At 40.4% G+C, this 26,743-nt stretch overlaps 1 protein-coding gene and 1 long non-coding RNA gene across 4 annotated transcripts in view; both read right to left on the bottom strand.

Moving 5' to 3' along the window:
* The window catches only part of SUSD4 (sushi domain containing 4), a 71,421-nt gene that overhangs the window by 29,118 nt on the left and 15,560 nt on the right, over window positions 1-26,743 (bottom strand). For all 3 annotated transcript variants that reach the window (XM_053938718.1, XM_053938717.1, XM_053938716.1), the window contains exon 3: window positions 652-864. In XM_053938718.1, the coding sequence (XP_053794693.1) occupies window positions 652-864 (213 nt within the window). The remainder of the gene's footprint in view (window positions 1-651; window positions 865-26,743) is intronic.
* On the bottom strand, window positions 19,803-23,061 carry LOC128785867 (uncharacterized). The gene is made up of 3 exons (XR_008430066.1): window positions 22,851-23,061; window positions 22,219-22,380; window positions 19,803-21,755 (listed from the first exon to the last, which is right to left on the bottom strand). It is a non-coding gene; the product is annotated as an uncharacterized LOC128785867 (long non-coding RNA).

The following is a 26,743-nucleotide window of genomic DNA, read 5'->3' as shown; positions in this document are numbered from 1 at the left end:
TTGGCCAAAATTTACAGTTATGAAATTCAAATTAATCCTGCCTCTAAAATCTAGAAGAAGAAAGCAATGTAACATCCTAAGTATTTAAAACCAAATACAATTTCAAATATACAATAAAAATAAATTGGTTTATGCCATAATAGTCTGAATTATCTCAGAGTAAACTTCTACACTGGCTTTAAACTTTTGCAGGCTCTGTGTATTTGATTTTGCTACTTGACTCATGCATACATCACCAAATACTATTGTTTAAAATTCCAGATTAGCAGGGGCAGTAGCATTGGAAATTGATCGTATTTTCCTAGTAAAATATTGCAGAAAGGAATATTAAGCAGGCAGCCTTAATAAATAGTTACAGTTAACTTACAATGGAGGTTGTTTTTCTTCTCTGCATCAATTTGTAGCTAGTTAAAAGGGGAGGTTAAATTCTGTTTTCACATTTCTTTATGTCCCTTTCAACACACACAGCCTCTCATGGTACAAATTTATCTGACAAAGGCGGATTATGGATGGAAAATTAAAGTATGTATCCAATAAGACACAGTGAAATGGACTCCAGCCTGTTGTGTTTTGTCGAGAGACACACAGACATGGTACATGGACAAGTGAGAAGAACTGATGTGGTGAGCAGCTTGAAGAAAACTGACTTACCTTCTTGTAGGCACACAGGTTTATCACTGGGTTTCCAGCTCAGGGAGCCATTAAAGTGTCTCACACAAAGTTTTTTGGAAGTACCATTGAGCCTGTATCCTTCTTGGCAATGGAACCGGACCACCACGCTTTCAAAGAAAACACCAGCGCTGGGCGTCTTGTAGCCATGCTCAGGAGCTCCAGGGTCAGCACACGCTTGCAGGTCATCAAACCCTGTGTCAGACAAAGGTACAATCCAACTGTGCTCATTTACTCCTTATGCTTTTTCTGTCTTTATCCATTATCTTCACGAGGACCTTGTACCTTCCATATTGACTGCTAGTAGCCCCGCTTGGGTACCAGGTACTCCAGGAGAGGACCCACCCCCAGCTGAAATGCTCAGGTGACAGAAGTACTCCTGTCTTTTCATGCAGCTACTGGGGAAGCAAAAGTCAACCACACTCCTCAGTAGCTGCCCTGGATAAAAATAAAGCACTTGACCCAGCCTACCAGTGGGGATTGCTCAGTAATGTGTCTGTAATTACTTCTGGGGACTATGGGGTTTTGGAGGTCTCGTGCAGCCACTGGTAAGAATAATAATGTGTCAGAAGCAGAGAGGAAGAGGAAATAAAGGGGCATGAAACTTAACTGCTATCCAAAGACACAGTAATTGAAATAGGAGAACTGCTAAGTACAGGGAGATTTCAAGATGGGAGGGAGATCTGCCACAGGGGAAAGGGACACTGTGATGTTGGATGAATGTGACCCCCTTATCACTTTGGCGTGGTGGCCCTACCACGTTTTCCAAACACTGTTATGGGAGTGCTGTATTACTTCATTGACACCAGAAGGGAATTTGTGAAGTCCTTTACCTCTACAAAATTAACTGTAAAATAACAAACCAAACCCCAACAGTTGCAATCAATAAATGTGACTGTTTATCACTTTATCAAACTAATTTCAATGCCATTTGCATAAGTGGAAGCTTTTTTTACTGCAAAGCAGCAAAGGTTTAGTGCAGCAGTGAACAAGGGCTGCATACAGAAAGAGCAAATAGCTTTGGAACAGGAACAGCAGGGGGGGCAATTAATGCTGGCGGGAGGGATGCCTGGAAAATGTGAAAATCATTGCATGATAGTTTTAATGTTTTGATTTTAAAAGAATAGTATCAGAGAGCCTCAGCTACTTCCTGCATGATAAGAATGAGATGCCTCCACAGTGCAGTCAGAGAGAAGGAAGATATTACAGTAAAGGACTTTTTGAAATAATCTCCATTTCCCGAGGCTAAATCATTCCCTCTGCCAAGGGCTCATTATGATGCTGTGGCAGCCAAATGGAGAGCACTGAAGGTGATGAAGGGCTCTTGCATTTGAGCACTGAATGTCTCTGCTCAGTCCCCTGGCTGACAGCTGCTAGTGGAGAAGCAGGAGGCCCACACCAAGCCACTTGGTCCCATGTCCCATTACCTGTTCCTGTGAGCAGAGGCAGGACACACTGTGGGGTCACCAGGGTGGATTGCACATGCCTGATTTCCAGGTCCTGTGCTGAACTCCCCAACCAGGCTACAGTTCCCAGGAGGTGATGTGATGGACAGAGCCCAGCCTGAATTCCATGACCAACAGCCAGGCTATGCCTCTCTGCAGTGCTCCGACACCCCTGGACCTCCCTCTCCACTTGCCCAGTATCCCATCCTCTGACTGAAACAGCACAAGAGCAGCAGAGCAGCTGCTGCTGTGCAGCTTCACTCCTCCATCCAGTGCAGCTCATCCTGGGAACTGAAGGGTCAGTGCAGTGACCAAGTCAAACACATCTCTGAATTCCACCCACGCCTGCTCATCTGCCACAGCTCAAGTCCTCCAGTGCAAATCGTGCAAATCGCGCCAGACTCTCTGTCATTTGCCAATGGGATGAACAAGGAGTAGCACAGTCATTATGATCATGGGATTACACACTGTAGGCAATACTTATTAGCAGAGAAAGGCTGTCCATTTTTACTGGAGATTAAAAAGAAGCTTCTTATGCTTCAGACAGCAAGCCCACATCCTTTAATAATGTCAGCGAAGATCTTAATTATTTCTCCTTAAACCAAGGGATAACATGACATTTAGATCAATTTTGTTACTTCGGTAATCTTGGAATTTGCAGTCAGGCGAGGAATACTGTAACCCACCTTGAGATATGTGTCCTTTCTCACTAGCTGCAGCAGGGAAAAGTACACTGCTGCCTACTACTTTGCCTCTGCAACAACTTAGAAAAAGGAAAGGTGCTGAGGTCACACATAATTTGCCTGGTAAAAAAAATGAGCCAAGCTCATGTCTGTTTTCATTAAGTCAAATATGCAAAGTTAGAGATTTTGTGTCTGTCAGCACAAAACCAGACATGGAAGGCAAGAATGTTTCTTTCCCTGGTGCAGGCTAATTCTGTGACTCTACTGCCACTTTTCTGGCGACCCTTCACAAGCAAAGATTTCCATTCCTCCTAGGGATCCTTTTGCAGTGTGTTGGTCTCTCAGGTTCTTTTTCTCAAGTGCTGTTAGCGAGCAGACAAATCTATCCCCAAGGGGAATTCCCAAGTGGAAACTGGAACACAAATGGAAAAACTGATTTATGCACCCTCTGGTTTCTACAGAGCCAGTAGCCAGCTGTTATTCAGCTACTGCATAAGAGATGACACATGGACTCAGCACAGGATCATCACTTCCTGGCCTGTTCCTGGAGCAAGGAAGAAGGAAAAAGTCTCAGGGAAGAGCCAGTTAGGCAGATGGCACACACAATACAGTAACACCTCATGGTAAAGCCATGAAGGCAAAGCAAACAAATCCCTAACCCCATCTTAGCTCCATAGATAGCAACAGTAGACAGCCCAAATCGAAGTCCTGCTGGAAACAGTGGAAGGCACCTGTATGTCAAGCTTCTTTATGAAAGTGTAGATGGTCCAGGCACAAAGCAGAGAAGCCAGGGCTGTGCTGGGGTTGGGAAGGAGGAAGGACACATATGAGGAAGGTGTGGGGAGGCTGCCCCTGTGCTGAGGATCTCCAGTGCACAATAGGCACTGCAGGTGTTCCAAAGGGGCAATTTCCGCCAACCAGAGAAGCCAGGAACTGCTCTGATTTTCACCAGGGCTGCTCCTTTCTTGCACAAGAGCTGTGGTGAAGTTTCAACAGCTTATTTAGCTGACAGTTAAGTCCATTTCCAATTTAAGTTTGAACTTTTTGGTAGAATATTCAAGTACAATAATGCTCAAACATCCCTGAGAATTGCCATATTCCAGCTCTTCTTAATAACAGCAGAATTAGACCTTTACATAATAATCCTTTCCATATAATCTCATCTAGTTAAGCCTATCAAAAATTTTTGAATATATGTCTTCAATGAGATACAGCCTGGTAATTTTTTTTCCCCACAATCTTTGTTTTCTTTTCTTTTTCAAAACTATGCATTTAAGAGCAGCTACTCCAAGTTATGACACAGTAACTTTCTAATGGTAGGAGTAATCCTACATCATAGATAAGATGCTATAGACATCTTATGCTCCAATCTCTTTAGAATCTGATGAAAAAAGCCAAAAATTTTCTCAGCCAGAGCTACCATATAAGTCTTTGGAAGAGAAAGTCAATCTTTTGGCTATAATAAAAAGCTGTTATCCTTCAGGAAAAAGGTATATCAAATAAGTTAGAAACTAACTTAGAACTACAATGGATTCTGTTTCTTGACAAACCCTTCAATGAGTCTTTGGGGAAAAGAAGCTTACTGGACTTTTTCTCACGGTTAAAAGGAGGGAAGGGGAAATCATCATCACTTCCTACTAGTAAACATTATACAACACACTTGTTAAATAGAGTAGTAAACTTTCATGTTGCCTATATAGTAAAAATTTAGTAAAGCCAGCAGCCATCATAATCAATACTACATCATTGGCAGCAACTTTATGGGATGCTATTGCATGGCTTTAAATCCCTAAAGTAAAGACTACACAATTACTGCTGGAAGTGATTATTTCAGTAATCAAAATAGGGTAATATTTGGTCCAAGTTGCAGACTTTCTGTATCAAAGCACCTTTTAGGGATATTGTGTAAAATATCATGGACAATAATATCTTCTTGGCAAGGTTAATGAGCACATAAGGTCATCATCACCAGCAAAGCATGCAGTTGATATAGAATATATTTTGGGTTTGGTATTTACCAATTTACCACATTTCTACTGTTGGACCAACCAGAAAAAAGCAATGTTCTTGATTTGGATCACCCTCAAGCAGATTATATGGGCGCTTACTTTACCTATATTTCTGGTATTGTCAGTCAGGCAAAATAATGTAAAATTAATGAGAAGATTGAAAAATTAGCAATGCCCTCCTTGGGGTATAAAATGAACCATTGTAAATAACTTGATTAGACTGGTCCTAGAATTCTGTATTGTGCATTCTCAAACATAAAATGATTCATCTCATCCCCAATGAAAAGCCTGAAATGTTGGAATCCAGGGGACCATTACATATGTGTGATGACAAGAAATCATAACAGCCACAACTGATCTTCAGACATGCCTAAAAAAGAGCAGGAGGAAGAACTCCTCAGTTCATCCCACAAATCTTCTTTTGTCTGTTTCTTTTTCTCAGTTTCATGATTTCTTTTCCTTGTTTCCCTCTTCTCTCACCCCCATATCTTAGAGCTCCTTGTAAATTCATGGTGCTGGCAAGGTGATTTCTAATCTAGATTTGATGGACTTCTTTGCCTCTAAAGCTGCTATAAAACATTTCACTGACACACTGATGATGCATGTGAGCTCAGAACTGGCTGCACTCATTCTTAAACAGAGGCATCACTCTCATTTCATTTTGTTACATACACCCAGTGAATGAAAAGTGGCATATAATGTGCAATAATATTCAAGATAGAGTGTATTTTCAGTGTTTGTCTTCAGTAGGATGGAGAATGAGCTTCTTGTACATCAACACCTGCATTTGGGTTCACTAAATCTGTCTCAGCCAGAAGCAGGGAGAGGCAGAGACTGTGGCAGGACCAGACTGCCTGCATGCACATTTTAGGAGGAGTCTGTAAACACTGCAGGAGCAGGTTATCTTAGGCCAGCTCTCAGTAAAAAGCCATTCTGGGACTAAAACAGAAGGGCCACAAGTGCAAACATGCCAAGGGCTTGCTTGTCTTGTACAAAGGAAAAGTCTTTTTCATCCCTTCAGGAGTTTCTGCCCCGCTTCTGTGAAAGCCATGCAGGCACAGCACTGTGTGCCTCTGGCTGTTTATGCTTCCTTGCTGCTGCTGATGTTAATCAAACTATCCATGTACCCCAGGAACAAGAAAAGGAAGGATGTGCTTCGATTAGCATCTAGACTTGGAAGTGAAATTTAATTATAAAGCTATGATTTCATTAGTGAAATGCCTGCTAAAATCTAAACTCTCCTTAATCCCTGAAGGGCCAGTAGTGCTTAAGCTTCCCTGAGACTTCAGCAGCTTTGTAAAGCCTTAACCTGTTTAGGATTTGAATCACAGCCTCCCTTGCTATCCTTGCAGAACACACTCCCAGCACGGCTGCATATCCCTCCTCACTTGGCTAAGCCTTACCCAGGGCAGCCTAACAAGCCACTGGAAGAAACGGAGAAGCTCAAATTACTTTGTAGGAGAAACAGAACAGCAAAAAATACCCCCAAAGGCAGTATTTTGCTGAAGTCACAAGCTGATCTATCAAATCAAGAACACCATTAAGCTACTTTATCCTTCTTATAACACAAGAGCATCATAGCAGGAAAAAGAAAATCAGTGTGTAATGCAGCTCATGAGCACCAAACTGACCCATCTGCAGTAAAAAATGAACATGCAAGCCCTGCATGAAGGGCAGCAGATTCCAAGAGAAGCAATTGGTCATTCATATGGCTGAAAGGTTGACTCATTTGCAATTCCTCATTTTTCTGATCTTTCATCTTCTCCCACAGCCCTGGCCTCCCACCTGTGTTCTCCATCCTCCTTCACCACAACCCACTGTCAGCCAACCCCCCACCTGCCCTTGCACTCTCCTCAAAGACCACCATGATCCCAAATCTTGCTCACCACCTCCCTTTCTCCTCTTCTCAATGGGCCCTTGGAAGGGGGCAGTCACTCAGAGATGCTCTTAAGGGCGACCATCAGCTCAACCTTAAAATCCCTACTCAGGTATGACAAGTCCCTGGGCATTTTTGTGCTACAACAAACTGACATCTCCCTAGAAAGCCCAAGAATTGCTGCTCCCTCCAGAGCAGGGACAGGCGATGGAATGTGAGGAGCTGTAAGCAGGATAAAGTGTCCTCAGAGGACAAAATGGGTCTCCTAGGAACCACCCAGGAACTGCTTCTGCCTGGGAACACCACCAGGGAGAAAGGAGCGCAAGCTGCAGCATCAGCAGGGCAGGTTCCTGGGCCCTGCATAGATGACTGCAGATGTAATAACAGCATCTTTATTTCAGGGGTCACGCCTCCAATTAGTTACTCCAATTACCATTCCACACTCACAGCTGACAGCACACCCCAGCTGGTGCCTGACCAGTGTCATACAGCAGGGAACAAGCTGAATTTCCTGCCCATGGAAACCATCACCAGTTTGAATTTTCAATGTGAACCTTGATGTAGGATTCTTTTACTGCCTTGACATTAGGCTAATACACGAGGAAAACCATTTAAAACTGCAGGAAAAGGAAGGCAGTTCAGAATACAATCAGCAAAGCACTTCAGTAAACCCACAGCAAACTAAAAAGATGCATTTGTTTCTTCTGGAAAGAGTTTCTTCTAATTAACATCTTAAACAGCACAGACTTATCCCTTTAATCGCAACTTCTCACAATTAATATAGCTATGTCATCTTTGTAAATAAGCCATTTCATTTATAATGCAAGAAGCACTTGTTACTCCCAGGCTTTTGTAATCCAACAAGTCTGACTGCATAATTTATGAACTCTTATAAAATGTCATATGCTGCTCTGTGATCCTCTGAACTTGCCATTACTTAAATGAAAAACAAAAGGCAGAAAGCAAATTTGCTGTTGGTTCTGCTGACGGAGCTCACGTCTTCTGTGTTTTTGTTACAGAAAGTTACCATGGCTATCCTGGGATATGATTCAGGGTGAATAAAAGCCAATTTACCACACAATAAATCCCAGAACCTCTTCCCAGCTCCTAAACTTTTAAACTGGCTATTTATTTTTCCAACAAAGCTGTTGAAAATGATTAAACTGACACTCTGAGGCCTAGACTGAGGTGAGCTCAAATCAAGTATTAGGCAGAAATAATTAAAAACCTGAAGACAAAGTTTGGTCAGCTTTCTGCAAATACAGGGTGAATATTTTCCGAATCTCCATTTATTCAGTTAGTTCAGTTTAATGACTAGTTCTATTCAAGCTGCAAACTCCACCAGAAATTAAAAAAAGTATAAAACCAGAGAGGTTTTTTTCCTATTCTGTGAAAAAGAAGCATGTGAGAATAAATGACTTCTTCAATTTCCAATAATATTTCATGTTTCTAAGTTAATTTAAAATACAAAATGTGCTTAAATAAGCTTATCTGTGTGCATATTTATTATCCCAAAGGTAATTTAAACTACTTTAAAATGGTGGTTCTTGGAAATGGTAGTTCCACATTTCTTATTAGAAACTTGAATATCCATTAATTCTAATTTCTATCTATTTTATTTATTCTAGTTTTTATTTCATTTACTTATTCTAATTTCTATCTATAAAAAAAATTCTAAACATGGTTTGACAAGGATGACTAATTTTGAAACAATCCAGTTTTAAAAAATAATCAAACCTCACCTTTTACCATAATAAAAACAAAAATGCAGTAAAAGCTCTCTAGATACTTCAGCAAATGGGCAAATACCTAACACATCCTCCTATTCATTTTGCTGATAAGGCACTGTAATAAAGATGATATTTGCCAATGTGTGCTTGTGGACTGGTGACCCATAAGCATCATCATAATGAATTAAATATGTACAAATCCAGACTATAAAATATTAATACATCACTTATGCCAAGATTTTCTTTTTACTGATTTAAATGAATAAGTGAGCTCATTACTTGGATTTAAACCAACCAACACCATTTCTGTTTTCATCCTCAGATGGAACATTTTATATATTGGGTGTCTAAGGATTTCATTAGAGTTGCAGTACTGTCAATGTGGGAATCCAGCCTTAGGTCACTAAACTGGATTAATAACAGCATAGAAAACTACTAATAAAACTGTGACAAATAAAACAATATTCCCATAATTTCAAGTATGTTATGGGCTTGCTGTATTTTTCAAAAAGCAGTATCTAAGTATTGTTGTTTATCTGTCCCATATTCTTAGCACTCTGGAAAAAATTAATTACCATGAGTTAGTTTAAACAATCTTAGTCTAGACAGGGAACCCTGAGGAAATATAGCAAAAAACCCCATAAAAAATGAATTATGAGCTAGTTACTATAGTAATACTTCTTCTAAACCAATAGCATATGATATTATTCATCACAGCAAATCCAAAGTGATGAAATGTCACACTGTTCAGCAGAGATCCTTGTTTCTGTAAGATGCAGGAATCAAATACTCAGGGGTATGAGTTGAGGGGGTTGATATTTATGCTCTCATCAGCTACAGGCTTCCCTAGATAACACTATATTTTTATTGTACGCCACACTATGGTAATCCAACAATTTTTTTCCTTTTCAGCTGTGCTGTATAAATCGATTTTATACTTTCCCAAGACCAGGCAGAACTGGATATGGGGACAATCAGGATTAATGTGTGAATATTGTAATATTAAACTTTTAAATGAAGTGCACACTAGAGAAGACTGAGAGACAGGGGATTTAAAACGCTGGTACATACTAAAACAGGAGAGCTGACACCCACTGTTTCCAGCTTTTGCACCGATTCCTTATCACAGTCCTCTGATGCTTCTGGGCACTCTGACAGCTCTTATGCCCTACTGTGATTTTTCCCTATATGCACCTACCCATGAAACCATGGCCTTTGCTCTTAAATGGACCTCATCACAGCCATCCATTTTTTATTCATCTTTTCCTCTGTATGTTTTACTTGCTGATACTTGTTTGCTTAGCCTTGCACAGTTGGGATATTATTTACCTACAGGTCTAGGAGATGTAAAGGAAGACGAGGTGGCTTTATGGGTTCACCAGGTATTTCCCACATGAGAACTGGCATCGCACCTCCAACATTTGCTTCAGATCACCCTGCAAAGCATTTCTATTTTATTCTAAGTAAAGCTTTTAGAAAGCAAGCAGATAATATCCACTGGGGAAAAAAATAATACCCTTATTGATTTTGGTCCTAATCTGGACCCAAGGAGAACTGATTTTCTTCTCTATTGAAAAGTTCCTGTATACTTTCTGTGCTCTGCTAGTACTGTTAGCATAAAACATAGCTTTTACTCTGTTTCTCTTCATGAGAATGCATTTTCTGAAGAAAACTGGAACATAATCATGCTTTTTTCCAAGTATGTGATAAACCCCAAAATTGTATAGAAAGGCAGCAGGAGTCTGGCTGGGCACTAAAAATGAAGTATTGTCATCACATCCAAACACTTTTAACTTAAATTACTCATTTAAAGTGCTCTGTCCTGTGAGTTATTCTGTCCATACTGAGAAGACTGGAAAAATCAGTGTGAGTTTAAGATAATGCAGACACATTTTTCTTCCTTTTCGATTCATAACTGTGTTACACTTAATCCTGGTGTGCCCACTTTCCTCATAAAGTCCTTCCAAGGAATTCCCAGCTGATAGAAGGTGATGGGAGGCTGCTCACAGCATTAGAACAAGCAACTCAGAGCAAAGTCACAGAAGAGCCAGTGAGCAAGATGGAAACATTTATAATTAAAATGCTGTGCAACTCCACAGTCACCATGTTTAACCCCCTAAAAAAAATTACAGAAAAATGTCAATGACAAATTCCACTGGCACACTCAATTTTTGTGGCATCACCAAAAAAACATTGGTGTACAAAGTCCCCTCTGGTCCAGTATTTCTCCTTTCAATGCAATCTCTTTACCCTCTAGTCAGTTTTCTATATATTCTCCAATTCTTCCATGAACCCAAATCCTCACAAATATTTTCCCTAGTGGCAGTTTACAAAAGTCAAGGTGGACAATATCTGCTATATTTTTCATCCATGGGAAACCAGCTATTTTCTCAGGAGATTAACAGATTATTCTGACACAACCGTTCTTTTAATAAAGCCATGTTTTATTTTATATCGTACCTCCAATATTTTTAATCTCTCTACCTTAAAGCAACTCTAAAATCTCAAATATTTGAAGTGAGAGAACCAAGTCCCTGATTGTCAGATCCTGTGGTTTTCTTTCTTTTTTTTCCCTTTAATCTGTGAATATTACAGATAGTGTCCTAGGGAATACTGGAAGTTGCTCTGTTTCAGTTCTGTGGCAGTGAACTTAGGCAGAAGAGGAGGAAGCTGAGGATGGAAGAGAAACCAAAGAAACTGGAGCAGGAACAGCAGGAGAGACTTGGCAAAGGTACAGAACTGGGATGAAGGGACACACAAAAACTTGTTAGCCTGGAAGGCAACTGACAGCTGTTTGGATGGTGATACCAATAGCAGGTCAGAGAGGAGGAGATGGGAACACAAGAAACAGCCCAATAGCGTTCCTAGGAGGCTAAAATGTGGAACTGGAGAGGGACAAGAGAGAAGAGAGGAAAGTGACCCCCAGTCACAGGCAACAGAGATGGGCAGTGCCTCACAGGACAACTTTGGAGGCCTGTAAGACACTGAGAGCCTTCTCAAAGGAAGAAAAACCTGGATCAGAAAACCCTGATTTTTTTTTTTTCTGAAGACACCTTTAAAAACTACATACTCCATAATGTACTCGGCGTTGACAACACTGAAGTTGAGACTGTCAGATCAAGTCTTGTACAATTTATATAATGTATACATATCATTATTAGTCAGTTGAAAGATTGAGTTAGGGTATTCTTGTGCACAGATAATAGGTGTTGCTGAGCTACCTGATGCTTAAAATATTTTCATAAAAGCCAATCTGAAAATCACATATGCTAGTTAAATGTAAAGATTATGGGCTTTTGTTCTTCAGAAAGCATTAACATCCCTACTTTTCATGAAAATAGGTTCTCATAATTTTGAAGAAACAGAAGAAGAATAAGCTGTTATTAAATTGTTATGGTACTGTAAGTTGATTATCTGTGAACTAGGAAAAGTCTAGAGCTAGTAAGTGATAGTTCTTTACTCTTATTCAAGGGACAGGGGTTTTAACCATACATACAAGCAATTTATTTGGAACTTATTTTTCTTAATAGGTATTCATTAGAGGATTTCTCCAGTCTCTCTTTCCCCAGAGTGTTAGATGGTTCATTTCAGAGCAACAGCTGCAGCAAACCTAGTTAGAATAAAGAGCAGGCAGCACATGGATCCATACATATGCTTTGTGAGAAACAGGCAGCATATCCAGATTTATATGTGTGCCAGTCCCCTAGGATATCATAATTGTGTTTGTTCTTTTAATAACTTTAGGCTCCAGTGATCAGAATAAAAATTCTATGCTGAAGCTAATGCTTCATCCTTAGTTCACCTCAGTACCCTGAATTATATAGTAAGCAGACTTAAATAAATGCAGGAGTCTGGCTCCTTCCTTACATCAGACTCCAGCCACACACATAATAGGTTGCCTGATTTAATTCAGGGCCTCTCTCTTCAAATCTTACTTTGTTTTTACAAAACATTTGGCTCAGCCATTTTTTTCCTTGCACAGCTTTCTGAGCCCGCCTTCCAGCATTTGAGGAATTTAGTTCCCCTGATAGGAGCAGCACATCCAACTTCCTGACTTGAAAGAGCAGTTGCAAGTTATTTAGACAATCTTGTTCTCCCTAATTATTATATCTACACTTTACATTTACTCTTTCTACAACCATACTTCAAATAACTGAATTAGTTGAGCAGTTTATTAAGCAGGCATGGCCTTCCAGCAGCTGTTGTGACTACAGCATGCCAGTCCTAATCTAATGATTACATATGATTTTTTAAATTCCTATAACCAGGCTGCAGATTACCTTGTAATGAAGACAGACTTATAGATTACCAGCATCTATGAGGGGCACTGAGACAAATAGAGGTCATAAGCAGCAAGGGCTAATGGGACAGTGGTGGGCAGAAAGCCAAACCCCAGTCAGTCAGTGCCTAGTCCAGTGTGTCATACAACATAACGGCTGAAAGTGAGCTGAACATGCCTAAATATACTCCCACTTTCAGTTTCTGACCACCTTGAAAGATTTTTTTTTTTAACATGATCTGACACCATCTTGAACGTTGTTTAAAACCAGAGATAACAGCTTTAGGAAGGTCAGAAATTATAGAGTCATAAAATGGTTTGGGTTGGAAGGAACTTAAAAAACAATCTAGTTCCAGCCCCTGTAGTGGTGGAACACCCTTCCACGAGAGCAGGTTGTTTAGAGCCCCCTCCAACCAGGCCTTGAACACTTCCAGGGATGGAGCATCCACTGCTTCTCTGGGCAACCTGTGCCAGTGCCTCACCACTCAGTTCTTGCAAAATTCTTGGAGGCCTTGCTGGATTAGGCAAGACTACTTGTCTTTGCAACACATAAAATACATGGGTATTTTTTGCCTCCAATAACTCAAAACCTGTTTCACAATAAAACTCTAAACTTGATTGTTGATAATGCTGATGGAAAAAGAATATTGATATGGTCCCCGCATCAGTTCCCTGACCACCACCTTATGTTGACCCTTTTCTCTTCATCATTACCCGTCTTACTGTCCTCCTAAGGACAATAATGCCCCTTTGTTTCCATATCTCTTCTATCCTTACTTAGCTTTCTTCTGTGGCTCTGCTGGGTGCCAACTTCCAAATATCTCTATTATTTTCCTTTCTTCCTTCCCATTCTGATTGATGGGAGTTGCCCAGCATAAATTGATCCATTGTCTGGTGCCAAAACTGCCTTTCTAGCACTGCCTTAAATCCCACATCTGTTATTCCCAGTAAGGTCTCTGCCATTATTCTCAGTAATGTCTCTCCCTGAGGGCACTGACTAGTCCACCTGGAACCCCCAGTCACACGCTCTGCCCACGGCCAGGAGCTCCAGGTAGCTCAGCCTTGGGCTCCCAGACCTTGCCTGGGCTATGCTGCAGCTGTGCCTGTCTCCAGTCCCATCTTCTGGGTGAGCCTTGGACCAACGTTGGACCCATCAGCACATTCTGCTGCTCTGACTGGGTTCATCCCCTGGCTGCTTCTGGGGCTGTTCCTGGACCCCATCACCAGCCCCCAGCTCTGCTGAGGCCCTGTGGCCCTGGTCAGTGACAACACAGCCCCAGTTCTCTTCACTGTTTTCCTTTCTTTTCTTTCTGAAAATCAAACCTCTCAGCCTGTCCTTCCTCAGCATATGTCTCTATTCTCCATTTTTTCTGTGTCCTAATTTTCTTCCACATTCTCCCCAAAATACTGTTGTGGCTGCTTTGTTTTTTCTCAAGTTTGAATTTATCTTTTTATGACACCTTCCTATTTCCCCATTTTTCCCCTTTCAAGTCCAGTTGTCTTTTAAATCCCACCTCAAAACTCCATTTAATTAATTTATTCTTGCCACACCAAGCTGCTTTCTCCTTTGAGGATTGTTCTCCATTAGGTCTTTGAGCTTTGGCAATAAAATCCACAAACAAGAAAGCATCTTGCCACACTTGGCGGTCTCAGACATAGTCTGCCCTAACCTTGGACTGAAAATGTTAATCTTTTAACTATTTGTTCCTGGAAAAAGCCACATTTTTCAAATGTCAATAATTTTCTGTGAATATGTTGCTGTACCTATAAACAGAGAGACTTGCATTGATCTGACCTGGCTTATTGTCAAGAAATACTTGCTCCTGGATGAAAAGAAGTCTCTCTACTCCTGGTTTCTGACTCAAGCCACTGGGTAGCCCACATGCTGCTCACCAAAGACCTCAATCATCACACATCAGGCAGGAGTGACCTCCACAGGTAGTTGCAAGTTCCTTCACTGAGATATCACACATAGCTTCACCTAAAGTTCTCTCCCACTCACAAAGCAGGCCTGTCATCCAAGTATTCAGACCTTCTGCTCTCATAAAATGCAGCATCTTGTGCCTGATCAGCAACCTGCTGAAACTAGGCATGGCTATGGGAATGATAACTCTGTATTGTTTATATTTTCCACTATCTTAATGGAGAAATTGTATAGATATATGTCTTTGTGCATTTTAAAACCCAGTATATTTCTTATGTCATAGATACAATTTTACATACAGTACACCACATACACAAGTCTAACTGGAAACTGAGTGAAGACTGAGGTAAAAAAAACTGTATGCCATGACAAAATGGAGGAAACTGCTACTTCTCAAAGCTTCCATATGCAATCCTGGCTGAAACATCTCATCTTTCTCTCAGGAGGCAAGGGATGCTCTCTCAGCGTTATCAGCTGTTCTACATGGTATGGAAAAAATACAAGAACAGATACCCCAAACTGGGATGAGTTCAGCTTTCTTTTTTTTTTTTTTTTTTTTTTTTTTTTACAATTCATTTAATCAGTAATCAGGTAAACTTAATCTGGTGCCAAAAGCCCACATGGTTACAATTTACTTTTGAAACCCAGCGTACCCAAATGAGGGAGGAAATTGCTTTTGTGTGATTTATAATGGCAATAAAGAGTTATATTATTTTTGGTAATGACATTGTGTGATGCATTTTCTCTTTGGGGAGAAAAGTTCTGAAGTGTTTTAAGCTGTCTCATCTACTGTTACAAACTCCAGCAAAACTGCGAAATCCTCACGGGAATCACGACTGTATAAAAATCCAGTTATAACCCACAAGCTTCTCTGCACTTTGGTTGTGTTTTTCTGTTGTAGATTCTTTTATGGAAAATTTGTCAGTTTTATAACCCATTGGGCCATTTAAAGGGTTTTAACTGTGTATTATGGCTGCTATGTTTGTGGGCAGCTTTTAGAGTGAAAGGGGAGAGGCAGAACACGAGGAGGGAGCGCAGCTTACTCATGACCTACAGGAAATGAATGAACTGGACAGCACAAACTCCCAGTGTACAAATGGGAAGGGCACTATTTAAAACCAGTCCTTGCTTTGGCAGCTAGGAGGGTCAGTGCCACTTCTAGGACTGGCAGAGGCTGCCTGGAGCTGGTGTGTGCCCCATCCCCTTCGCACAGGTAGCGTGTGGCAGCTGAGCTGCGGCAACAGCCAGTGCACTCTTTGCCCATGAGACGAAATGCTTTAGCTTCAACTAAAGCAGCCACACTATTTACCAGATGGATTCCTAACAAACAGCACAAACCAACTGCTGAATTATTTTAAATATGCTTGAAAGGCCTAGGAGAAAAATAAACACAAAATGAATTACTAATGGAAATTGAGTGATGCATTTTTGAGTGCAACAGACCCCATCATTATTTGAAAAAAACCTCTGTGCATTATGATTCTATTAAAAAAAAGTCAAAAATCTAAGCAGTTTCCCACTCTAAGTGAGATAATGGGTCTAATTTTCACTCAATAGAAATATGAATCCTGTTCCCATCTGAGCACCTGGTGTACAAATGTGTTAAAGCTCATATTGTGCTGCAAATATGCTTTAGCTTTGCCTGCAAGAAATTCCCTTTTCCCTCTTCATTAAGAATCTACATTGCTGCTTCTGTACAACAGCTATTATTATTATTATTACTACTACTACTACTACTTTTTCTTTTGGTTTGGGCTTTTAATATTAGGAGATGCTCTGCTTTTGTCAGTTAAAAAAAATCAAAATCAAAATGAAATTAATGCAGCCACGAGAGGGAGCCTCTGATGTCTTTGTAGAGAAGAAAAAGCTATTGACAGTGACAGAGAAATTAATGAAAATAATTATAGTTGAGAAATTGAATTCCAAGAAGCAATGACTTTGCCTTAAGACCAAATTCTATTTCAGTGTAAGGTTATGGGAAAAGTTGTAATTTATGACATAACTGCCTCCTTTCAATATGCAAGATATTGAGAGGAAGGACAAAAATCTGTCTGGGATGAGAACAACCTTGATTAACAGTTGCTTAATCTAAAAATGCAGCAACTCTTCAGCCACGGTGAGTAGCAGAAGCAATTCAGGCTACTCAAGAGAGCCAGCGCTTTGCAAGCAGATATTAATATATAAATACAGGGGGGTAGTAGAATAGTACCAAATTTTCATTATCTAGACACAAACTTTTTTCTTTTTGCAAAAGAAAACATGCAGCTTCTTTCCTCTGTGTGAAGTCTGTGTGAACACAGGTTTTATGTATCTCACAGCTGCCTTGGTAAGAAGGGAGATGAAACCAGAGCGCTCCAGAAAAGACAGCAGAGCTTTCTCAGACCTCTCAACATTTTGCATAATCCTATCATGTTCCCTAGACAGCTGACCTTCAAAATGTCATAAAAATAGGTAATATTAAAAGTACACTTCTACAGAGTAGCATCTGGGCTTTATATCCTATTCCTGCCATGGCTCTTCAGAAGAAATATGCCTTAAAGCATATTTTGCTTAAAGGATAAAAAAAAGATACAGTATATTTGTAACCAGTATCTTCAACAGTACATTTAGTGAAATATTCATCACTTGTTCTAGTCCCTGAACTACTTATGAATTGCTCATGTCATTTTTTAGAAGATACCACATAAAGACTTTTTATGTTGGTATTTATTAACTATCATCCTTCTAACCAAGAAATTTTGCCAGAGGGGCTTTACTTCACAATTACAAAAACTCACGTTTTAGTTTACTTGGTCTGGAACTGTGACACTTCCCTTTCTCTTCCTACTAATGGAGGATAACACTGCCAGGGAAATACCAGACTGATTTCTCTGATGTGTGGTACTTACTATACTCTCTCAAGATGCTTCTCGTGCATGCTAGGGGACTCAGTTCTGGGTTTTTCTTTCCCGTAACTGACACAAATATGCTACTGGAACCCACACCAGTAACACTGGTCAGTTGAAACTTTCATTCTCATATCCAAAATAACTCTGCACAGGCAACCCAAGGAGGAACACACTGGGCACAATTAGGTATTTAAAAAAATCTTGTCCTAATAGTTCCTGAAATCCAAAGCTCTTAAGCCAGAGATAAAACAAGAATGGAATATTTCATTTAAATGCTTCAGTACAAAGTTACAAAGCACTGAAAACAAGGATTACAACTGAAGCAGCTTTAGCTACAAGCCTCGCTGCCAACTCCACCTTCCCCAACACAGCACAACCCCTCTCGACTACACATCTGTTCATCACACCTAATATAATCTCAGTTATATAAGCAGCTCCAGCACAAGGCACTTGATATAAATGTTGATGTCATGGTGATTTTTAAAAACAACATTTCTATTAACATTCTGTCTTCAGCCTTCCCAGCTGGCTGACTGCAGACCATTTCCCAAGATGTTCCAGTTCTTCCCTGCAGAGCTTTCTCATGTATCTTAATAATAATTCATAACATTTCTATTGCACCTTTTACTTTGATTCCCACTGACATATTCAGCTGTGACTTTCAGAGCAGCAGTAATACTGTTGTAGCTGTGATTGCCTCCAGGATACATCAAGGCAACATTTGTCAGGAAAAGAAATATATTTTACTAGACCAATTAAGAGAATTATAAAAAAAGAGAGATCTCGCAGTCACATAAGGCCTTCCTCACAAAGTCTGCTGTATTGTCTCTCCTGCAGTTATGAACTAGAAAATGCCTGCTTAATGGTGTGCTGGCCAGAAGATTGAATTGATAGGGAATATAACCTAACCTCATTACAGGAGTTATAAGTTTTCAAAGATTTTATAGTTTGAACCAGGACAAAATCTAATCAAACTAGAAACATGTTTTCAAAAGCACTTTTCCTCTCCCTCTCATCATTACACTCTTCACTGACCTCTTTCACCTTTTCATATACATGTGGATCAGTGAATAACTATTTACATTTTATGCTGAAAATTAAGAGGCCAAGAAATGCATGGCAGAACAAAGAAGAGAATGTAGATCAATCTAATGCTAAAGCAATCAAGGAGAAAATGAGGTAAAATCACTTTGCAGGTCTGTTCCTAGCATTTTCCCTCCCCAGTTTCAGGAACAAGTACAACAAGCAATCACATGCCACCATAAATTAGCCTAACTCTAATAGCATACACACAAGGCCAAAAAACAATGAGCAAACATCACTAAACATAATCTAAAAAGCGTAAAAATTATTTTCCTTTTGGCATGGACATAAGATGCTATGAAGTAGAATAACTGAACCCTTAGTAGAGGGTGATTGCAAATTTCTCCCATTGCCCAAGCAGCACTCTCTGATCCCAAGGAGTTAAATTCTACAACCATGCATGGTTCAACTTCCACATCTCATCCAAAACTGGCACCTCTGATGAGACTGTGAAAGGTCTTGAGGAGACCACGTGGGACACAGACATCTGAGCAACCGGAAAATCCATTTTACATGTGTGAGTTCATTTAATTATCTACTTAGATGGCAGGAATGTCTTGTCACTGTTGAACTAAGGTCACTGAATCATGAGCTTAAAATATAATATTCTTCATCCCTTTCTCCAGATTTAAGGTTTCAAGGCCATTGTGGCTTTTATGTAGAGAGAAGTCATTTCATTGCTACACAACAAAAACGTTCAGAATCAGATATGGGAAGAAATGCCTCAAAATGCACGTATGGCTGTGAAATCGGTCACTTTGCAACTTCTGAAAAATCTTTATTTCTGTGTGGTATGCGCTTGCCATATTTGAGAGATATTAGATATAATCTGTGCAATGGAGAATTACATCTAGGCCCGATTGCTAGACAACACCTAACTGTAATAGCCAGCATATTCTAATGAGAGCCAGTTCATTTGACCTTCTGCATCTTGTTTTACCCAAGCTGGGAACACTCCTGCTATGCCATCTGTTCCTACCACGGAAGCAGCAACACAAGGACACTGACGAAGACGAGCTGTGCCTTAGCAGTTTGGTCCTACTTGAGCCAAGGCAGCATACGGTCATGTTGTGTGTTCAACAAGCACCAGTGCAATGAACTTCCTAATTTCAGCTGAGGATGGTAGCCAGGCTATGATAAAAACAACTATGTCACTCATAACAGCAATAACAAGGATGGTAACAGTAACAGCAAACCACAATAGCACTGCCGAGCCTAATGTCTTTATAGTTTTAATTTTCTGTCATTCCCTTCACTTACATTGCACTGTAGACCTTTAACTCTGTATTGAAAGGGTTGCTAAATTGTTATACCCTGCTCCATTTATCTGGACTAAGATAAAGATAGAAGAGGTATGAAAGGAGATAAAGGGTTACATGTGGCCAAAATTAAGCATTTCTTAGGCCATATTTCCAGGCTGGAATTAGCCAGGTTCTGGAACATGAGCAAAAATGTCCTCATGTCTGTACACAAATCTTGCTGGATACACTTAAAATTTCAAATAGCAAGTCTGAGATCTTCATCTGCTTCTTTATGTTGTGAGTATACCCCAGCCTCACACCCAACTTACCACAGAAGTCTGTGTACTTTGGACACGACCTGCACATCACATTCAGCCATTCCATAACTTTACAATGTCTGTATAAGGGAGTATCTCTCCCACACTTCGCATTTCCCTGACAGTGCTGATGGACAAGTCTGACAGGGAGGCTTCCTCTGATGTGTGTTGATATGTGGTATATCACAGAACAGCAGAACTGCTGAGACTCTAAGGGACCTTCTGATCATCTAGTCCACAGCCCCAGCTCAACCAGGGACAGCTAGAGTGGGCTGCCCAGGACTGTGTCCAGTAAGGCTTTGAAAATCTTCTCAGATGGAGACTCCACCACCTCTCTGGAAACCAGTGCTTGGTCACCCTCACAATGGAAAAACTGTTTCCAGACATTCAGAGGAAATCTCCTATTTCAGTTTGTGCCTTTTACCTGCTGTGCTGCCACTGGGCACCACTGAAAGCCTGGCTCTGTCTTCTCTGTCCTCCCCATTCAGGTTATTTTTTACACATCAGTAAGAGCTTCCCTGAGCTTTCTCTCCTTCAGGCTGGACAGTCTCAGCTCTTCTGGCCTCTCCTCACAGGAAACAAGTGCTTCTCTCTTCCCAGTGCAGCCCAGGATGTTGTTGGCTGCCTTTGCTGCAAGGGCACACTGCTGGCTCATGGTCACCTTCTTGTCCATCAAGACCCCAAGCTCCTTCTCTTCCTGTCTGCTTTCTATCTGCTCAGCCCCAGACTGACTAATAAGATTAAAAAATGTGCCTGCATAACACCAGACCTGGATGTTGATGCACAAATGGCAAAGAAAAAAAGAGATCCTTTAGACTAGACTAGGCAGTGGAATTTGTTACAGCCAACTGTGAAGTGTTGATGAGTCAAACATGAGACTTAGAGTGGAGTGCTCAGCTTGCAGCTACCCTGACTTAAAACATTCCTCTCAGACATTCACATAGGACCAGAACAGACAGTTACAGTCTTCTGCTTTGAAAACATCTCCCTGGTGCAGTTTGATAAGATTCCACTCTCTCCCGCACAACAAAAGAACATAAATACCCGTGAACACCAGTTTTATTCCTCCTATGAAACACAACTCATCTTCAACCTTCTACACCCACCATTTCAAACACAGAGATTAAACTTTTACTGGGCTATTTCAACTCCTAGGTCTTTCCACAGGACAAGAGAATCCTTGAAAAGGAAAATATTCTACAGAATTTGTTACATCGTGAAGATTGCTTCCAATCAAAGGCAAGTGGTCAGCAGCCTGTTGCAGTCTGAAGCATCTTCTAGATTCTTCATTCAATATCCACATGGTAACTATAAAACCTCCTTCCACAGTTAAAGGCTTCTTCCATGACTTGAAGACATGGCCAAAGAACACTACGTCTTTCTCTGGATCTTCTGGATCAACTATCCTATCCCACTGTACATGGCGGCAGACGGAAGCTACAGAGTTCATAACTAAGGGAAGGAGGAACACATTCCCAATGACCAAATATGCCAGGAGCCAACATCAAATTGATCCTCCAAAGCATGAAGTAAGAAGGTTGCACCCTCTCCTGAAATTGCCCCTTCATGGCCACAGCAGTGTTCTTAGGATCAAGATTCCAAAGACAAGACCTGCAATACAACAGATGTAGTCACAAAGGCTGGCAGAATTCCACCTCTTCTGCTGAGATCTCACCTATGGAATATCATTGTGATCTCAAAACTTACTATTACTAGAATGAAACAAAAGGCTCAGGTCACAATAGCTCACGATTCTATAGGAATTTTCTCAATGAAAATAAACGGAAAAAGCATCAATAAAATTTTACCTTGTTGTACTCTTGTTTAATGCACTGCAGAGGAAAGAGGGACTATATATGGTCAGTGTTTCCTTTTCTGACTTTTTTTTTCACAGAAAACTCTAGTCTTAAACATCTGAACACATTAGACAGATGCACAAGGGTTAACAGGTTAAAAATGTGAAAGTCTAAGTGCATGGTTCACAATATTTCTGCAGTTCTCTCTCAATGCAAAATTCAACTGAATATCAGTCAGATTAATTCTTTTGTTGAAAAATGAATGCAGGATTGATTACCTATGGCCTCTGCAGCTCAAAGGATTGTACCTCATACAAGGACAGACTGTAAGTCACAAGTGATCACACCCTCCTTCCAGGAGATTGAGAAGTCAGGGATTTAGTAAGTCTTCAAGAAGCATTCAAAACAAGTATCTTGAGTCTTCAGTTTTGAGAATGATTCTAAAGAAATATAGTATTTATTTAGCATATTTCACAATTTAAATCTTTATTACTCTAGACCCATTATACAAGTCAGAACTTTCCAGAGTCTGAAACAGAGAAATCAGAAATCACGTGTGCATGATTGCTTATAAAACCAAAATGTTGTATAAAACACATACAGGGCATTAAGAAAACTGAGGTGGGAGATCAGCTCCACTAATTTCTTCAGCCTACACAGACATATGCCCAAAGGATAAAACTATCATCTTCTAGATATTATATCTATTCTGCACAATTTTAATTTCTAAGTAGTCAGATCTTTTGCCCAAGGAGTCTTCTCACTTGGCACTGCTAACACGTTCCTGAAAAAATCATCTATTCATTTCAAAATTGAACAGAAACACAATTTACTAACAATTACTTCAGCTACTTATTCCTCCAGATTTCAAATATGAAGCCACAGCTTTGCACCCCTGAAACAAACTCACCCTGCAGGGCAGGATATGGGTTGGATTCTCACCACTGTGTCCCAGTGCACCAGGGTGCACAGGGACATCTCATGTGCTCCTGCATGACAAGTCCCACAGGCAGTGGGCTCGCAGTGGATCAGCCCATTTAGGGCAGACTAGGGACAGGCACTGCCTTCCTTTCACAAAGCAGCTTTTTGGCATGGCCATACAAACTTAAGAACAAGACAAATCCAACACTATGGCAACTGGTTCCAAGGGTACCTGAAGAATCTACATGGTGAGGTCAAAGCAGGGGCAGCATCACTGAGCAGAAGTGGTAACCACTTCAGAATGGAATGAGTGCCCTCCTGCACATGCAGAAGACATATTCATGAATAAAGAGAGCTGCTCATCCTGAATAATCAATCTTAGGAACTGCCACCTGCTCGGGTAGAGTGGATAGAAGATTCACACTTAAATAAATATAACCTGTTTGATTTAAAAAATCACTGCCTCCAGCAAACACTTGAGTATATATTTACATGAAGAACAGAAGAATGAGTAGGCAGAATACAATATTCCACTCCAGTCCAGAAGCACGTTGCATAAAAATCCCACAAATACAAGCCTGGAGCAATGTCAAGATTATTTTACTGCCTACTAAAAACCTGCAATTTTGCTGTTAAGCTTGATGTTTAAAGCAAGATTCATTAATGGTCTAACAAGAGGTGAAACCACCCACAGAACACAATCAGTTTTGGTAGCAAGGGACACACGACCTCACCCAAAGGCCATGGGAGAAGTTCGCAACACAGAGTCAGAAGCTGGATTCAAAAGCGGGGAAACAACACTAAGAGCCACTGCTGTTAAAAGGGCAAGACGATGCAGACACTGCCCTTGTTAAGCAGGCCCCAGGTCTGTGAGCAGTTTTGCAGACAGAGTAAAGTAGAACTGATCAGTGTGGCTGAAGAGGAGTCCTGTCATGGGCTTGGCTAAGGGGATCAGACTGTGTAGTTCCAGTTCTTAACATTTATCCATTTAGAAACCTTTTTGGCTTAGGTCGTTCAACTCATAGCGTGTACAGCATTATCTATTGACAAATAACCTTTATAACATTTAAGCACATGAGCATGTCTACTAAAAAAAAGTCAGATTTAATATTTTCCTGCTTGCAGCTGACGCATAATGTGACTTGAACTTTATATTTAAATCCAGTGTGTGTGTGCACAGTGTGTCTCTTGGTATTTGATTTGGTTTTTCAAATATGTTGTTAAGTGAAAAATGTTCTGCTGTACAAGCCAAAGATGCTGAATACAGTAAGCTACTGTCAGTCTTAAAATACATACTAACTTTTCAACTGCTACATTGCATAAATAGGTATTTAGAGGTTGTTTAAAAGCAGATTATTTATGTAACAGTTCATAATAAATCCTGTAGCAACAGTACCATTTTCATGCAAATTTGAACTGAATGCCTTTAAAAAATATACTCCTTTTGTCTAATATACTTATTACAAAGGTAAAGCAGTTCAGAAAACAAAGTGTTACTGAGCTGTGCAGTTTTCAATATATATCAACTTCAATTTTGTGAACATATTGGGTCAGAGTCAGCTGTGTCACAAGTCCAGAGATGTCAGAACATTCTGTAATTAGTATTTCCTGCCTTTGCAGAACACTGGACAGATGGTCACATTTTAAAGAGATTTCAGTACAGTGGCCAGAAGTCCTTCCTCACTAACGGTGCCGTATAACTGAGGTGTCTTAGGTCAGGATCTGCTTTCAAAACATGATACAAAATCACAACCTCCATGGACTTTTACTAGAAATTTGGGATAAATCGCATCTGAAAATAAGTTCTTAAATTAAATCAGTGGTCTCCAGTGCTTTTTTTTACATTAATAACATTTGATCGTGAAATGCCACCTCGTGTGTCAGGGCTCAGCCCCAGGCAAAGATTTTTAATTAAATGGGCAAATAAATGCTTAGAGGACAAACTCTGGAACCTAAAAGAAATTCAAGCCATCAGTTGTGCAAATAAACCAGAGTCAGAATCTAACCTTCAGAGAGACCCAGGGTCTCCCCTACTCAGTTTTATAAGTTACAGACAAAATCAAGTAGGGCAGAAATGTTCTGCTGTGTAGGCATTAGCCTGCTACAACTGAAGTCCAATGAACAGAAATATAAATTTCTAAATTGGCACTAAGTTAAAGAAAATTGAAAAGTGAGCTAAATTTTATGTTTTCAAATGCTTTCAAATGCTTAATATATCTCTGAAAGTATGATCCTAAGTGGCTTATCCATGGGACAATCTGTGCAGAGCCAGGAGTTGGACTTCCATGATCCTTGTGGGCCCCTTCCAACTCAGAATATTCCACGATAAGAAATTGTTCCATGAAAATTCGGAAACTGAATTTCTCCACTTAATTGTGACATTTTACTTCTGATGCAGAACACCTGTGGTCTTCACTGAACCAGGCAACACTCAGAAAACACGCAGGGGAGGCCACAGCAGCCTTGTGTGACAACTGGTGCTAAATGTAAAACTTCCAGGCAGGCCAGAACAATTCCCTCTCTTCGCTGACTCAGTACCAGCTTTTCTTTCAACACTGACAGCAATTACTGGGAATTAGTGTCAAGTGGCCTAGGGCTGTGGGACAGACAGGTATCCCACAAGAGTATGGTAAGAGAAGGCCTCCGGGTGAAAGGAGCTTCAGATTTGGAGCCAACAAGTGCTGACCTACTGAAGGAAGAAGGATTGATGATCAAGTACAAATCCCTGTCATGCTCAGTCCTCTTGAATATACAACCATTCAATATTAATTTTCCTTTTTTTTTTTTTTAACAAGCTGACATTTCAACCCCCTGCTCCTATTTCAGGCTGCATAACTTTGCATCCTGCATTCCCCATGTATAAAGAACAGGATTCTTGTGTACAAGAATATTTTTTCCTCCAGCAATGCATAAAGGAGTGGGTGTTCACATATGTGTAAGGCATATGTGTGAGCATTCACTCACATTAACATTTTTGGGTTGTCAGTGGCTAGGTCTGTGTGCAAGTAATCATAAGACAGGTTGAGACACAACATGGAAATCTGTCCCATCTGCAAAATTGACTCAATCATGTGCTGTCAGCAGAGATTTAGCTCACAAAGAGCTTGAGTCTTACAACATTTTATTGACTTAAAGGCCGTGCTGGTAAAGCAAATGGTATAAATTAAGCTATTTCTCACCATAGCATTATATCCTTTAAATGTCTAACAGAGGAGCAAGCAAACATAAGCCACAGCTGTCTAAAAATGTCAGGTCTGTAATTCAGTGACCACTGCTAAACCAAGGGGACTGGGATTCTTTGGGCAACTCACCTTACACATCTCAGAGATACTATCTGGGGTTTTTTTTACCTGCCAGCTCAGGGTTTTTTGCATCCAAATAGTGTATTGCAGTTGACACAATTTCTTCTCTCTGAAGAGCAGAGAGAAAAGAAGCCTTCTGAGTTGTGCTTCTCTGTCTGCTCAGGGGATCTGAGGAAGCAGGGAGAACAGATGGGCAAAGTAGCATGTGCAAAAGCATCTCTGAACCCAGCAAGTCACTCAACAGAAGATCTAGAAGGGACCCTTCAGCTGTCACTTTCCCAGAGGTATCACATAACATTTTTGGACCTAGGGTTTTTTTTTTGGTTTTTTTTTTTGTTTTGTTTTGTTTTTTTGTTTTTTTTGGTTTTTGGTGGCTTTTTATCACAGGCATTTTAATATATTAAGCTGAAAATGAGAATATCTGTGGGACTTTTGGCATTGACAGCATTCAGTTAGTCCAAGAAACCAATAAGATCTGTCTGCTGGGCCATAAATCCAGGAAAGGGCTATGACTACAGAACTGCCCAATTCTGCTACACAGAAATCACTACAATGAGCACGGGGAGGGTACAGCTGAGTT

This window comes from Vidua chalybeata, chromosome 3, assembly GCF_026979565.1.
Source record: "Vidua chalybeata isolate OUT-0048 chromosome 3, bVidCha1 merged haplotype, whole genome shotgun sequence".
Classification (NCBI taxonomy): domain Eukaryota; kingdom Metazoa; phylum Chordata; class Aves; order Passeriformes; family Viduidae; genus Vidua; species Vidua chalybeata.
This window is presented reverse-complemented; position numbering and strand designations above follow the sequence as displayed.